Below are 15,794 nucleotides of genomic sequence, written 5' to 3' on the forward strand. Positions count from 1 at the left end.
GGCCTGCCAAAGAATCAGTGCCCCATCTGCACATGCCAAATTGTTGGGAACCCAATTGGCGATCCTTAAATCGTCTAGTTTCCCTACTGTTTTCCTGAATGAGTGCCAACAATCTCTTGCCCCTTTTTTTTGACGTGCCAAAATCTCTTGCCCCTCCTTTCGTCCTGCAATTTTCACACTCTTTCTTTCACTGACATATAAATATTGCACAGCCCCTAATACAGTTTCCCTGCATGAATGTGGTATGCCTATAGTGACTTGAGCAAGCGCTAATATATTATTCATCACGCATGCGTATGGGAGGTCGTAGGCAAAAACATCGACTGTAGGTGAATATAATTTGGTATTAATCACAATCAATAAACGGACCCTGGGATTTTGAAGGCATAAATATTGGGTGCGATTATGATTTTTTAACAGTTTGTGGAATTTCAGGAGAACTATCTAGAGTGGAGGTTGCTGATTGGTATTAGTAGATGAGCATTATAGCAGGTGGGTACATACGAACAACCACTTATACTTTTTCTTTAGATATTATTTGTTAACTAAAATCACGCATGACTTTGTTAAACTATATTATATGTTATTTAATGCAATTTTTCATATATGTGACGTGTCATGTCAAAAGGAGACACTTTTGGGCAGGATCGTAAATGGAGAAATAGCCAAAAATATGCCCGAGGGTAAATTTTTCACAAATTGGCGTTTGTTGCGAATTTGTGATGTTATTAATGTTTGAAATATTGTCTGATAGTTTCAGACCGGAATATAACTGGCATTTTGTATTTTTAGAGACATTTTTCAAGGTAATTCCTACTCCCAACATTGTCAATAATATTTTTAATGGCCGATATCTCAATTTCCAAGTTTATAATACCATAACTTACGAATTCAATATCTTCGCTTAGGAATGTCCGATTTCATTGGGGAAAACGGTGTTGTGGAGCAAAACATCTCTTTATTTAAGATATGTAAAAACCTCAAAATTGATAACCTGCCCAAAAGTGTCTCCTTTTGACATGACACGTCACATATGCATCTACAAATGACTTGCCGTAATCAGTTCGGGAAAGTTTGAGAAACGTCGTGAAGTTTGCATGTTTTCAGCAGCAAATTGTTATACATAATTATGGGTGAACGATTTACATTAGGTTCATTACTTTTTATTTTATTGTAATGTTTTAAGCATCTACAATCCGCGAAAAAATGGTGGCACACTTGCTCAAAAATTTTAAATGTGTGCTATACCAATACTATGAAGGCGAGTGAAACACATACATTAAATATCCAGTATGATCAAGGCGCCACCACCTCCCTCTTTCAATGTTGGAGGGTCTCATGTACATGTTGACAACATGTCTTTGTCAACATTGAGTTGGGCTCAGTGGAGGCAGAGATCGAGTTTCACTAAAAGACAGCCAAAGTGAGCTAACATTTTTTTCCATGATCAGTGAGCCATATTCTGCATCTGGTTTCTGTTTTGCGTCCGGGTTTGCGCTACAACTCTAGCATGCAATATCTTATTAACTTCATGTTTCATACAAAATTATGGAAGGCCTAGTGGGCTTTATGATCATTTGTCGCTTTATCATGGTTATAGTGGTTGCTTGATTGATTAAAGAATTTTGGTTTGGTAAAAGCAGTTTCCCGCCGATTGCTTCTAACTGAAAGTGATCGAATAAAAGATTTCCAACTACATTTTATGATAAATGAAGTTAATCGTATCTGACACTGGCACATACCAATACCTAGGCCAACTTTGCGTATATACCAATATAAAACGCATCAACAGAGAAAAAAGACGAATAGCTAAAGAATGGGGTGTGGGAGAATTAGGAATATGAGAGGAAAAATTGTAGGACTACGCAGGGTCACGTGACTCTAACCCGTGTGTGAAAAATGTTCAGTTACACCTGACCCACCACATGTATAGATTTTCTAACCACTCGACCACACAGAAATGCACTGTGGTTGAACAAAACATTGATGGTGGTAGGGATGGTAATGAGGATGACGATGAGAACGTAGATTGGTCATCTCGAAAAGGGAAGACATAATAGCGGGATTTAAAATGTACTTTTCTACTTGAATACTTGATTACGTAATGACATTAGCATAAAGCACAATAGCACAAGGACACTGTCTGTTTTATGGTGAAAGTAGTGGAGAAAGGAACTAGGCAAATTGAGGTATTGTTATATAATTCCAAATATCTAAAGAATAAAAGAGTGTAATCTGGCGCGGTTTTGTGATTTTGTAGACCGATAAAACACGGTTGACGCTATTCTCTTTCTAGACCTATACCATTTTTTATTAAAGATAAAGGATCGTGTTGAATATTTCTAATTTTGAGTAGGCTTATTCACCCATTGTCCTTTGCATAACAAGAGATGCTACTGGTTCGATTAGGTAACTACTGTTTTCAAAAGTCCTGTTTATGTACTCGGAGTAGCACCCCATTCTTCATTCAGGGGTTCTTGATTGAATAAGATATTTAAATTTAGCTTTGTTTTGATGAAAGTTTCTCAGGCTGTAAGAAGACTGCAAGGACATCCTTTAAATATTTCTGTCGTACAAGTTTATGCACCAACATCAGATGCATCAGAGAGCGAGATGACAGACCTCTATGAGATGGTACAAGGAGTTATGGATAGCATACCTAGAAGAGACTTACTCATCGTACTGGGGGATTGGAATGCTACGATTGGCAAAATGAAGGAGAAAACTAGGTGTATAGGCCAATATGGACTTGGGATCAGAAATGAACGCGGAGACGAGACTGGAGGAATTTTGTGAAGCTAATAACCTAGACATTGGGAACACATTATTTCAGCAGCATCCACGGAGACTATAGACTTGGATGAGCCCAGGAAATAGAACAAGAAAGCAGATCGATTACATCATGGTCAGGAAGAGGTGGAGAACATCACTCCAAAATGTCAGGACACGACCAGGCGCTGACTGTTGTAGTGACCATCTTGTAGCCAAAGTGAAACTAAAACCGAAAGCTAAGAGAGACAATGCTCCACCTACCAGGTATGATGTTGACAACATTCCCACTCAATATTCAGTACATGTGAAGAACGAATACGAGTTACTGAAAGTTAATGAAGAGGAACAGACCCCAAATGAATTGTGGGAAGACATGAAAGAAGCAGTCCTGAGCACAGCAAAGAAGTACATCCCAGAAAGAAGAAACGGAAACAGCCGTGGATCTCTCAGCAGACCTTAAACCTAGCTGATGAACGAAAGAGAGCAAAGGCAGATGAAGGAAAGGAATAATGGTCACGCTTAAACAAAGAGGTCTCCAAAAGTGTTAAAGAGGACAAAAGAAACTACATCGAAAGGAAGTGTGTGGAAATGGAAAGATGTAAGGGTGACTCAAAAATAGCTTTTGGTATTGCCAAAGAACTTACTAAGAAGTGGACCCACAGGATGGATGTTATAAATGATGAGAAAGGTAACACTCTTACCGAAAGTGAAGACATCAAGAGGCTGTTTGAGGCACAAGATGATGGGGGGGTAAAGGTGGAATGAAGTTTGGCGGTACAAGAATTACTAACCTGAGGTACGCCGAGGATACCACTCTTATTTGTAGAGCTGATTGATCTTTTGAAGCGCATCAAAGAGGCAAGCGAAGAAAAACACCTTCTCCTGAACACAACGAAGACAAAAATAATGGTTGTAGACAGAGAGCGGAAAAGTGATGAGTTTGTGATAGATGGACAGCAGATTGAGGAGGTGAAGCAATTTGAATATCTGGGTTCAATGATTAACAACAGTGGGGACAGCACAACTGAAATTAAGTGAAGACTGGCTATTGCAAGGACAACTGTGCAGAGCATGTCAAGCATATGGAAAAGCAGAAGCCTATCCATTGACCTCAAGGTACGGCTACTTCGTGCAACTGTGTTTTCCATTGCCACTTACGGATGCGAGTCTTGGGCTATGACCACGAATGATAGGAAAAGATTAGTAGATGCTTTTGAGATGTGGTGTTACAGGAGGCTTCTACAAGTGATATGGAAAGACAGGAGAACAAATTCCTGGATCCTCGAAAAGATTGGTACAAGTGTAACCATCAGAAACGGCATAATGGAGAGAAAGCTGAAGAACTTTGCCCATATTGTCAGGAAACATGGAGGTGTAGAAAACAAATTTCGCAAGAGGCTATGGAAGGCCGATGAAGAAGAGGACGTCCACCAACATCTTGGACTAATGACGTGAAGCTGGTTTCTAGCCAAGGAATGCAAGGTGCAACGCACTTGGCATCAGATCGAGTCAGACGGCGTACTCTTGTGAAGACCACAGCAGCGCTACACAGCGCCACCTGACAGAGAGAGATTTTGTGCACTTTAAATCAAGCATACCATCGACGCATCCGCACATTTCTATTTTCATTGTCAAAATTTCTATTGTACTGTCTCTCATACCATATTAATCATCATATTTGTTTTTGTTTCATTTTGGAGATTATTTTAATTCATGTTTCTACGCGGTGTTCTTGTCTCTCACGATTTTCGTACCATTTTTGTTTGGTCTGTTCTTGATGAAATTCAAAGAAATTTCCTTACTGCATATGTTGATGTATACATTTCTTCATTTACAATTATCATGTATATAGTTGTTATTATTGTAAATAAATGCTACATGAGTCACGCCTGAATGGAGCTACATAATAGTTGAGTGAAATTATTGACCGCCCCTCGTATATATAAGTAGCCTAAGTCGACTAAATTGGAACGAAATCGAGAAGAAATTTTACACGCGCAATGGTAATTATGGAATGCGACAGCGTATGTGTATATGTAATAATAAACATGCGATTACAATTAATTCTAATAAAACGACTGAAAAACAAGTTTTGCTTGAAGCCGTGGCGTAATCTCTTGCTAATTATAATGAGTTCTAAACAGTAAATTTAAAAAAACATTAATGGTGTCACCGTTTTTCTAAAATTATTTGCCATCCAGGTGTTCAGATATTTTTGGGACACACTGTATGAAATATACACTGTTTGCAGTTCCAGTAGGGGGTCTTGGTAGGCACTAAATAACCATATGTGTCATGTAACATTCTAAAATGATTTTCCCGCAAATTTGACTTCGAAATGTGTATCTAGGATCTATTTAAAACAACTTTGTGCAAATGTCCCTTTAAACGATTGGAATTGTGTGAATGAAACAAAATCTGAACAGGAAAATGGAAAGGTGAGGATGTCATGGTTAAGTGTTTGTGACTGGATCACATCCTCCAATTATGACTTAGTATAACCTAGTACAGGAAACAATTTATGGTAATGGTTAGGTTTTATAAAACTTTTCTTTCGTTTTAACACTAATGATCCTTCGGACTATCCTCATATAACCGCCGCGGGATTCATTCGAGTTTACCACCCCGATTTATAGTGGCAAGGCAAGTAATATCTCTATTGCAACAATCCAGGTCTTTATAAAGTATAAGAAACTTCTGGTGATCACGTTAACGGTTTTTTTTTTCAGTTTTCCTCGCACAAATTAGTTTTATTTCCTGCAGGCCCTATCTGTTAGACGGGCCTTAAAAATCTTATTGAAATTACAGTGCTGAATAGAACGGTAAAGATTATTTTCTTCAGTTTAAATTATGATATCGCTCAGAAGGTGTGGTCTGGAGTGTAAGGGGGGTGTTGGGGTAGATAATTCCATTTGAAATCTGTCATACCTCTGTAGAAGATATAAGAAAAGTCTTCCACAATGGAAGTATGTTATCCAAAATGGAATCGGCTAGGGTTGATTATTTTAAAACCCATACTCCCCCTGTATGTATGGCTTTACTTATATATATTTCAAATGGAAGTTACACAATTGTCTATTCTATTTGAAATATGTACTGTGGAAGACTTCAGCTAAATCTTTTCCATGGGGAGTGTGTATTTTGAATGGAATACCGGTAGCCCATTTCTTGATATCAACCCCTGAAGTGAATTCTAAATAATAGCATCATGGTTCTAGTCAAAGATCTTATACAATGAGATAAGACACTCCGTACAATTATCGTGCAAACGACCTATACCGATGTGAGGACAGAAAATGTGGCTCTCGTGCTAGTCTCCCACACAACCAGCTAATTATGTGGTCCTGACACTCGTTTTTCATAACCGCCAGGACCACATTATTGAAGGGGCGGGTGTAATAAAGTCCTAAATTACCTGACCTAAAATACATGTTATTGGTTTCGCGATAAGTTGTTTTTTGACCAAGTACATGAGAATTTCCATAAGTAAAGTATACAAGCATAAAGTATAGGCTTTCATCAACAGACTAACTGTTTTGTTGAAATCATTCGTACAATTTTTACACACAAAACGGTCACTTGTAAATTAGTGGGTTAGGACCTTTTTGCCCTAAGAATTCCACACTACTACTTATGAGATGGATATTTCTTTGAAAAGATATCGAATCTAGTCGTTGTTGATGTAAGAAACACATTCTCAATGATTCCAGATCAAAATTGTTGTTCATAGGAAATCTAGGACCCCAGGTTTAAAGTCGGTAGCAATACAGTGCTAACCCACATTTCTTTTTTGAAGAAAAACAGGGAACATTACATATAGCTGTAATCATGCCAATAAGTTCATATTGGTGCAAATATTACACATTATTTTAATGATACAATATAATTATTACTTTTTTTTTAAATAAAAATTGATTAAGTAGTTGTCCAATCTATGTTTTAACTGCAACTGATTTGAAACCAGTAACAAGTGCACCGAAAAAAAAAGGGGAGGGTTAGGACTATATTACACCCACCCCTTCAATTAACCATTTGTGCAGGAGACCAGCACGAGAGTCACATTTTCTGTCCTTCGGAGTGTCGCGTGCTTGTTCTAGTCTTGCTGAATGCATTACACTGTAAGAACACGTGGTAAAATCTTAACCAGCCCGAATTATCAGGTGAACCACAAAATAATTGTTGGTTAAAATTTTTTATGTCCAAATTAACCTTTGATAACGTGTGTTTAAAATTTAAACTTTTTGGTTAAAGTTTTGTGGTTCACCTGATAATTCGTATTGGCTAATCAATTTAACATGTTTTCTAAGAGTGTAATAAACAATTTTATTTTGTGTATTTGAAGTTCTACCAAAATTAGTTTATGTATATGTCTTTACTCAAGTTTTTGCTCTGCAGATTTTATTCCAAAATGGCCTGCGATGATAAGACTATATTCATGACTGAGATGGAGATAATGGAGCATGATTTAAGCAGAGAAGGAGGAGGTTAGTTATACTTAAGACAAAATTCACAGATAAGAATGATTCCCAATGTTTATGTTGATGCCATAAGTAGTAATTAGAGTCAATATAGAGGTTCCGAGACTTTATTCTTTAGAGACATTTCCGAGGTCTTAAGTCTTTTTCGGTGTTCTCGCGTCATCTACATGTATAATGGTGTTAAATAATGTTTTCGAGTTCGGTGTAAAAATATTTGTTCGTGTTTATCGGTCGGTGGATGGAGGATATAAATAAGGTTAAAAAGTCTCAACATGTTCACCTTTTTCGAGACTTCGTTAGGATGAACATGTCAGGAAATATGGGTAGGAGCGATAAATCAGTCTACGGTGGAGATGTAACTTGTAACGACAAGTGGAAAAAAGCCACAACTTCGGTGAATAACGACGTCTAAATCGTTCAAGACATAATTAACAGCGACGTTACGATTATAAATGAGCTCTTCCGTCCGGTGTGGTCGATCCGAATGTATCAATTAATTGAGCTACTGCACATCATCATGTACAGTATGTGATGAACGTAGATTGAACGATTACGGCAAACGTTTCTAAAGAGACGTACGCTTCCAATTAGCGTGGTCGTTCCGAATGTATCAATTATTGAGCGACTTTACGTGTACAATTATATGTGGAGAGCGTAGATTGTCGCTACAACTAAAATTGAGCGATCACGTCGAACGTTTCATACGAGCACATATAAAAACTACCAAAAAACGTTTCAAAACGTAAAAAGTGGGCCAAAGTTTAAAAAATCTTTCCTGTGTGGTTTTTCACCCTTTTTTAAACTTGGTCCCATTCAGTAAAGTAGTAATAACATGAAGAACGAGTCCTAATTTCTACATGCAACAATTAGGTTTAAGACTGTTCGAAAGCATAGGCTATGTATTATCAAAAACATTTGAAGGTTTATGTTTTATTATATTGCGTGTTCATAAAGAGTAGTAGAGTATTATATATACTTAAATAAAAAATCCTTTAAAAAGGAACAGGGCGAGCAAATGAGGAAGTGTCAAGATAAAGGTGTAGTAATTTTATTGTTTGAACTGTTTCTATAATTCGCATCGATCATAATGATCTTGCAATGAGACTGTACAGTGTATGGACAGTGTAGCCTATTTGTCTAATCATTTTGACTATTTAATTCTGACCATTGTGATTAAAACATAACATTTTTATTTAATGACTTCCAGATAATTAATTAGTCAGCTGCTCTACTTTGCATAATTAATTTTTCTATTTAAAAGCTGACAGGGTAGTATTTGCACTTATTGAGAACATTTCATTAGTTTCCGCTGAATGTTATATGCTATAATAATGCGCATAATTATGCCCCCATCATCATGATTAATGTTTACATGATAGGCCTACGTATACGTCTGTTTTACAAGTCAATGTCGTTCCGCGGTTATTCGTTAAAACGAAAATAATTGCACCTAGGCCTAGATAAAAACATTTCTCCTTTATCGATGAATGAAGAAATGAAAAAATTTATCGAAGAAAAACAACAATCTTATTAGAGATGTGACGGCCATACTATGAATTCAAAAGTTCAAAACATTACATGATGTTCCGAAAGTTATAACAGAAGAAGATCAAAAGAAGGTTGATTAATACGGTTGTGGTTATGCCAATAATGGCCCAGAACGGTTCCGAATGTCATCACAAAAGATACCCCCATCCCATTCCAAAAGAAGGTGCTAAAAGTCATCACAAAAGAAGGTTGATGTTTCCAGTTTTTTCATCTGTTTTACATGTCAATATCGCTCCGGTTCGTTACCAAAAATACAAAGGTCCACCATCGTCATGATCGTTGGCCTGGTCAACTGGCAGGTTTATGCAGGAACTAAATACCAACAATTAGGCCTACTAAATGTTTATACTAGGATTTGGGCAAGTAACCTTGTCTTTACATATCACCTATGTTCTTTTAGATGGTCAGGACCTTGGCGAGTTGGACAATTTTATTATCATGGATTATGTTATGCTATAAAATGCTATTAAAGCTTGTGTAACATTTTATGAATAATTCCAGATGTGCTGGTACCTCTTTAAAATCTTCTGAAAGTCACAAACGGTTTTGTCTCAGCCAATTTCTAGAATATGCCTCAAATACCACCTTAAGATCTAAGCATGACGACATCATAAACTTTTTTATCGTCATTGTATGCAGTAGGCCTATTTAACTATTCTACTGCTAGCAACATTGGGCATTTATTGAACATTGACTTCAACGTATACAACTGTATACCACCACACCAGGTTCAACCAAGTTAGCAGATAAAGGGCAACCAGTTATTGACTTTTCTTCTGGTAAATTGGTCAATAAGCAAACATTCTTGGTCTGAGCAATCCGACAGCCTCGCCTCATGTTGACATAAATTAATTGAATGTGTACATGTAGTATCATTAACAGATTCTATACGCTATAGCAGAACAACCAGCACATACAGGCAAGTATTTTACCAGTATCAATAAAACTATAATGAGGCTATTAATGTAGCCCAACTGTACGTACAATCTGGCAATACCGCTAAATCTTAAAGAAATTAAAAATATCTGTTGCAATTTTCGGATTTGCATAAAAGTAATTCTAGTTCATCCAAGTTGTAAAACAATTATTTCTTTTAATACAAACACATTCCTTGGTAAGACAACTTTATAGCGCTGTTTGAATATCAACATGAAGTAGTAATGACAAATTTATATGTACACTATCGCCTCTGTAGTTTCCTGATTACATAGACAGCACGATTATTTTATTTTTATTCTGTAACGCTGTAAGGAAATAAGTAAGCCAAAACCCATCGCAATAAGGACGAAAAATGCTTCGCATTTTTCGCCCAAAAAGGGTGAAAAGCCACACAGGAAAGATTTTTACTTTGGCCCCTTTTTACGTTTTGAAACGTTTTTTGGTAAATATTAATTCTTTTTTTGAGGTAAAAAAATATTGCTCAGTAAGTGGTTCTTTGTAGCCATGCGAGGCGAACTAGTTGGATATCCATATTTCGCGGTTAATGGTTCTTTGTAGCCCTGCGCGATGAGTGATTTTGTGAAGCTTCGAGGGGCAAACTAGTTGGATATCCATATTTCGTGGTTAGCAGTTCTTTGTAGCCCTGCGGGGCAAACTATGTCGATATCCATATTTCGCGATGAGTGGTTTTATTGAAGCTTCGAGTGGCAAACTAGTTGGATATCCATATTTCGCGGTTAGCAGTTTTTTGTAGCCCTGCGGGGCAAACTAGTTGGATATCCATATTTCGCGGTTTGTGGTTCTTTTAAGCCATGCGGGGCAAACTAGTTCGATATCCTCATTTCGCGGTTAGTTGTTTTAACGACCCGTAACCACACTAATCAGCTGCATGGGGTAAAAGAATCATTACAAAAATTAATAGCTGAACCCAATAGTTCAGACAGGGACTGGAAACGATATTGATTACTATATATAGAGTGTATTCAATAAACCCAAGCGGAACGAGCTAAGTAACCGCTATCCGAACCATAAACACATGCATGATCAGACAACGAGTGTTCAATTTCCTCATAGCTTTCCAGGTTGTACACACGTCAGTCGAATTTGGCGGTGTTGGTTTGTTAGCCCTCCAAGTTATAACATCGTTCACTTTGTGTTGAACATTGTATGTGGGCCTCACTGTAGTAACATAAAGATCAGTCTGATCAGTGTGATATCATTTCAAGAGGTCACTTCACATGATTAAGCTAAACAGCCTAATTCGGCCCTGATTTGGTAAAATGATCTAACTTGAAATTAAAATCGCTGTTTCGAGAAAAAGAGCTTTAAAGTTTGAACACTTGACGTTTTTCTTTTGAATAAAATAAATTATTAAACAGATCTAATGTCTTAGAAAATATATAAATCTCATTATTTGGTGCAGAAAAAAGTTAAGCGTCCCACGTAACATCGCATGGTAAAAAGTGAAAAGTAATTGAACAAAATGGTGTTGTTCAACGATAAAAATACTTTATCAAATTGAGCAAAAACAACCATGACACTCCCATCTCGCGCCACTACAACGAGATTCCCCATATTCCGTCTGATCTAAGAGTCACTGGCCTTCTCCAAACCTCAGGTTCAGATCACTAGCGTTGGTTGAAGGAACAACATAATATATACCATTACGGCACCCTTGCTGGCCCTGATAGCATCGGATTTTCTGCATTCAAACTTTAATTTCCTTTTGGTCACGCCTCGCATTACCCATGATATGGATTTATCCCAAAATGTCCAAATTTCAAGTTATTGTCAATTCATTTTAAGTCGCTGGTAACCAGTATTTCAGAAAAGTGTGTAGCTTTGAATTGATGTGATGGGATTCAATTTTATTCAATATCTATGCTGACCAACAGATCGTTCTACGGTTTCACGATTTAAATTACTATAGGCCTATTATCCCTAGATTGCCGAGAAGGCATTGATGCAAACATCATGCATGTGAAATGTTCCAAAGGTTAATGAACGAGAATGAAAAGAACAGATTAACTTTAAAATGTATGAGTGCGTATATTTATGACCTTTACAATATTTCTATATGTTCTTGTCAGGTATGGGGTATTATTAAAATTAAAAAAATCGTTATATTAAATGAAATCCTGGCACAAATAAATCGTCTTCATTCAATTGTGCTCTTTAAAGCAAGTAGAAATAGCTTGTACACTTTCAACATGGGAACACGTTTTGACGTATCTATAATTAGTAAAAAGATGTAGCTCAGCGGCCAGCTAAAAAAGAAATTGTCTATAGTAGGCCCTATACGAGAAACAAGATTTTCTCTCTGAATTGGCCGTATTTTTACGTGTAAGAAAATCAATCTCATTATCGTGTTCACTCAAAAATTTAGAAAATAAATGGGCACTTCTGGGTTAGGTATCTATAGATTCTATAGAATTTAAGTATGATATATTTTCGAGGGTAATATATTTTCACTTTCAAAGTTTGTAGTTTTCATAATTGCAATTTCTGAATATTATATAAAAAGCACGAATAAGTCTATAAATGTAAGAGTATCGGATCATTTGGAATGTTAATAAATGCGAAACGCCGGCGGTAGACATCAGCAATATCAGGGATTGCCGCGATTCTTGCAGTAGTTTTTATGAATAGACTACAATAGCGGATACAATAGCGAATACAATAGCGGATATAATAGAACTCTATTACGGGCAAATAAACCTCGTCGCGTTGCTAAATTTCACTTCTTGTTTTTCATTAACTAACCGTTATTTCATTAAGTAACCGTTATTTTTTAAACTTGGGAAAACCTCGACGCGAGGTTTTTAATAGTCAGTCTCAGATGTGTGCTCAAGTGGGAAGGTGTCCACTTTATATTTGATATTGATTTCAGCTTGTATGGGTCAGGTGAACATGTTAGCGAACGCCCATTTAAATATAAATGTACCCAAATGGATACCCTAGGCGGCCCTGATTTGGTAAAATGATCAACTTGAAATCAAAATCGCTGTTTCGAGAAAAAGAGCTTTTAAGTTTGAACACTTGACGTTTTTCTTTTTGAATAAAATAAATTATTAAACAGATCTAATATCTTAGAAAATATAAAAATCTTTATTATTTAGTGGCATGGTGGTGATTTGAGGATGTCACCAATGGAAAGAGCATTACCCAAGATACATAATGGATGTATCTCAAAATGTCCAAATTTCAAGTTAGATCGTTTTACCAAATCAGGGCCGTAGGGTCCCGGGGGGGGGTAATGGTATAAGAATTCAATTTCTTACTCTCGATGCAAGGGTAAAACGGAAAAATTGTGTGCATTTTCTTCGTTGTCCACACATTTATTTTGTACGTGCAGAATATTAAATACTAGCTAAATAAGCGACCTCGCGTCGTCAAAGTAGAATGATTTGAAGAGTCAGACGGGCGTACGTCCATTGCGTATGAGAAAATTTATTTTTGGGCCTATTTAACGCCTGATATTGTACTAAATGTGTAAAGAAAAAAACCCATGCTATTTCAATTTTATGGTTCCAAAACTCTGGCTACCATGCAACTGGTGAATTTTTCAATGTCAATAGTATTTTACTGCTTTTCTGCATATTACAGTAGCAGATGCTCGTACAACTAATTCGAATGTCATCATTTGCACGTCCAAGAAACTGCGTTGGAGCATGATTGTTGTTCTCATGATAATTGTTATAAGCAATATTCTGACTGGCATAGGAGTGTACGTTAACATACGGCACCGACGACAATATCCACAACAAAAAGGTAATTATAAGGCAAATAAAACAAACAAATAGCCCAACAAAGGAAACTTACAGGTCAGGTTATACTCCGACGTGTATACTCCTACGTGTAGCGGGTGATGTTCCGTTGCGACCGACGCAGCGGCTACATGTAATCATCTGCAAGCCTCTTTCGTAGCGGCTACAATTTGCCTCCGCGTCTTCCGCTACAGAAAACGTCGGGAAGGAGAACAAAGCACTGAACAACGCTAACCACTTGAGCAGGAAATCAGAAAGCGTCAAAATGGTGAACAAAGTACTGAACAAAGCTAATCAAGGCCAAACACCTAAAGCCGCTGTGGAGAACTAAAAACGTGAAATAGCCCGCAAAGACGTTGAACTATAACTTCATTTCAGTACCAATCTGTGTGATGTGATCAATTAAACATGATGCCAAGAAAAGACAATAATTATGTATTCAAGAGTTATGTTTAGAGTACAAGAGTCATTTTTTTATCATACCTTAAAATCTGTGTCGAAATTTTATAGTATGACTTTCAAAGCAAATTCGTTTTAGTACCAATAGTTATGATTTGATCAATCAAAAATGATACATTAGGTTGCCACGAAAGCCATTTTAAATTTATTCAAGCGTTATTGAATTTTAATTGCTAGCATATCATGTTTCAGAGTACTTGAAATATTTAAACTCTTCTTTTAATCATACTTCACAATATGTGTTTTACCTAATCCATATGACTTATTTCATACATTTTTGCACAGACATCAATGAATGTAATTCGAGTACTACCAACTGTGACGCAAATGCTGCTTGCACTAATACAGTTGGTTCCTTCACATGTGCATGTAATGCCGGTTACAATGGAGATGGACTTACATGCACAGGTTAGTCTATTTTGTGCCATATCACAATTCTATTATATTTCAAGTAAATGTCACCTTTTGGAAATGGTGCAATCCTGTCTAGCATGATTGATTCAAATTTACTTTCAAAGCAAATTCGTTTAAGTACCAATAGTTTTGATTTGATTGCTTAAAAATGATACATTATATTGTTAATGAAAGCTAATTTTAATTAAGGTTTTAATAATCATGTTTCATTATACATGTTGATAACTGCGACGCAAATGTTAAGGATGGTTCCTTAACATGTGCATGTAATGCCGGTTACAGTGGAGATGGAGTAACATGCACAGGTTAGCTTATTTTGTGCCATACCACCATTCTATTCACATAATTGTCACTTATACGCCAGTCAAACTACTTTTAGGAAATGGTGCATTTTTGTCGAAATTTTCTAGTATTATTGATTTAATTTGACTTTCAAAGCAAATTCGTTTTAATACCAATAGTAGGGATTTGATAAATCAAAAATGATATATTATCTTGTCAAGGAAAGCCAATTTAAATTCATTCAAGCGTTATTGAGTTTTAATTATCATGTTTAAGAGTACATGAAATGTTTAAACTTTTTTAGTATACCTCAAAACAGGTATTTTACCTAATACATATGACGCACAAATTTCATATATTTATGTACAGATATAAATGAATGTACATTGAGTACTGATAACTGTGACGCAAATGCTGCTTGCACCAATACCGATGGTTCCTTCTCATGTGCATGTACTGCCGGTTACAGTGGAGATGGAATAACATGCACAGGTTAGTCTATTTGTGCCATATCACCATTCTATTTATTCCAAATAAATGTCACCTGTACGCAAGTCAAACTACTTTTTGGAATTGGTGCAATCCTGTCGAAATTTTCTAGTATGATCGATTTAATTTGACTTTAAAAGCAAATTCGTTTTAGTATCAATAGTTGTGATTTGTTCAATCAAAAATGATACATTATGTTGCCAGAGAAAGCCAATTTATTTATTCAAGTGTTGTTATGTTTTAACTATATCATGTTTCAGAGAACATGAAATATTTAAACTTTTCTTTTGATCATACCTCAAAGTATGTGTTTAATTAATACATATGACTTATTTTATACCTTTTTGTATAGATATTAATGAATGTTGTCTGAGTACTGATGACTGTGATGCAAATGCTGCTTGCACCAATACCGATGGTTCCTTCACATGTGTATGTAATGCCGGTTACAGTGGAGATGGAATAACATGCTCAGGTTAGTCTATTTGTCCCATATCACCGTTCTATTTATTCCAAATAAATGTCACCTGTACGCAAGTCAAATTACTTTTAGTAATGGTGCATTTCTGTCGAAATGTTCTAGTTTGATTGATTTAATTTGACTTTTAAAGAAAATCAGTTTTAATACTAATAGTAGTGATTTGAT

General features: G+C 36.3%; 1 protein-coding gene across 1 annotated transcript in view; it reads left to right on the forward strand.

The window, feature by feature from the left end:
- Nucleotides 1-370: 370 nt before the first annotated feature.
- Nucleotides 371-15,794, forward strand: part of LOC140139160 (uncharacterized) — a 28,258-nt gene continuing 12,834 nt past the window's right edge. The window contains exons 1-5 of the mRNA XM_072160940.1: nt 371-492; nt 7,154-7,256; nt 13,344-13,508; nt 14,249-14,371; nt 15,501-15,623. Of these exons, the coding sequence (XP_072017041.1) occupies nt 7,181-7,256; nt 13,344-13,508; nt 14,249-14,371; nt 15,501-15,623 (487 nt within the window). The 5' untranslated portion in view covers nt 371-492; nt 7,154-7,180. The remainder of the gene's footprint in view (nt 493-7,153; nt 7,257-13,343; nt 13,509-14,248; nt 14,372-15,500; nt 15,624-15,794) is intronic.

The sequence above is a fragment of the Amphiura filiformis genome, chromosome 18 (assembly GCF_039555335.1).
Source record: "Amphiura filiformis chromosome 18, Afil_fr2py, whole genome shotgun sequence".
In the NCBI taxonomy this organism is placed as follows: Eukaryota; Metazoa; Echinodermata; class Ophiuroidea; order Amphilepidida; family Amphiuridae; genus Amphiura; species Amphiura filiformis.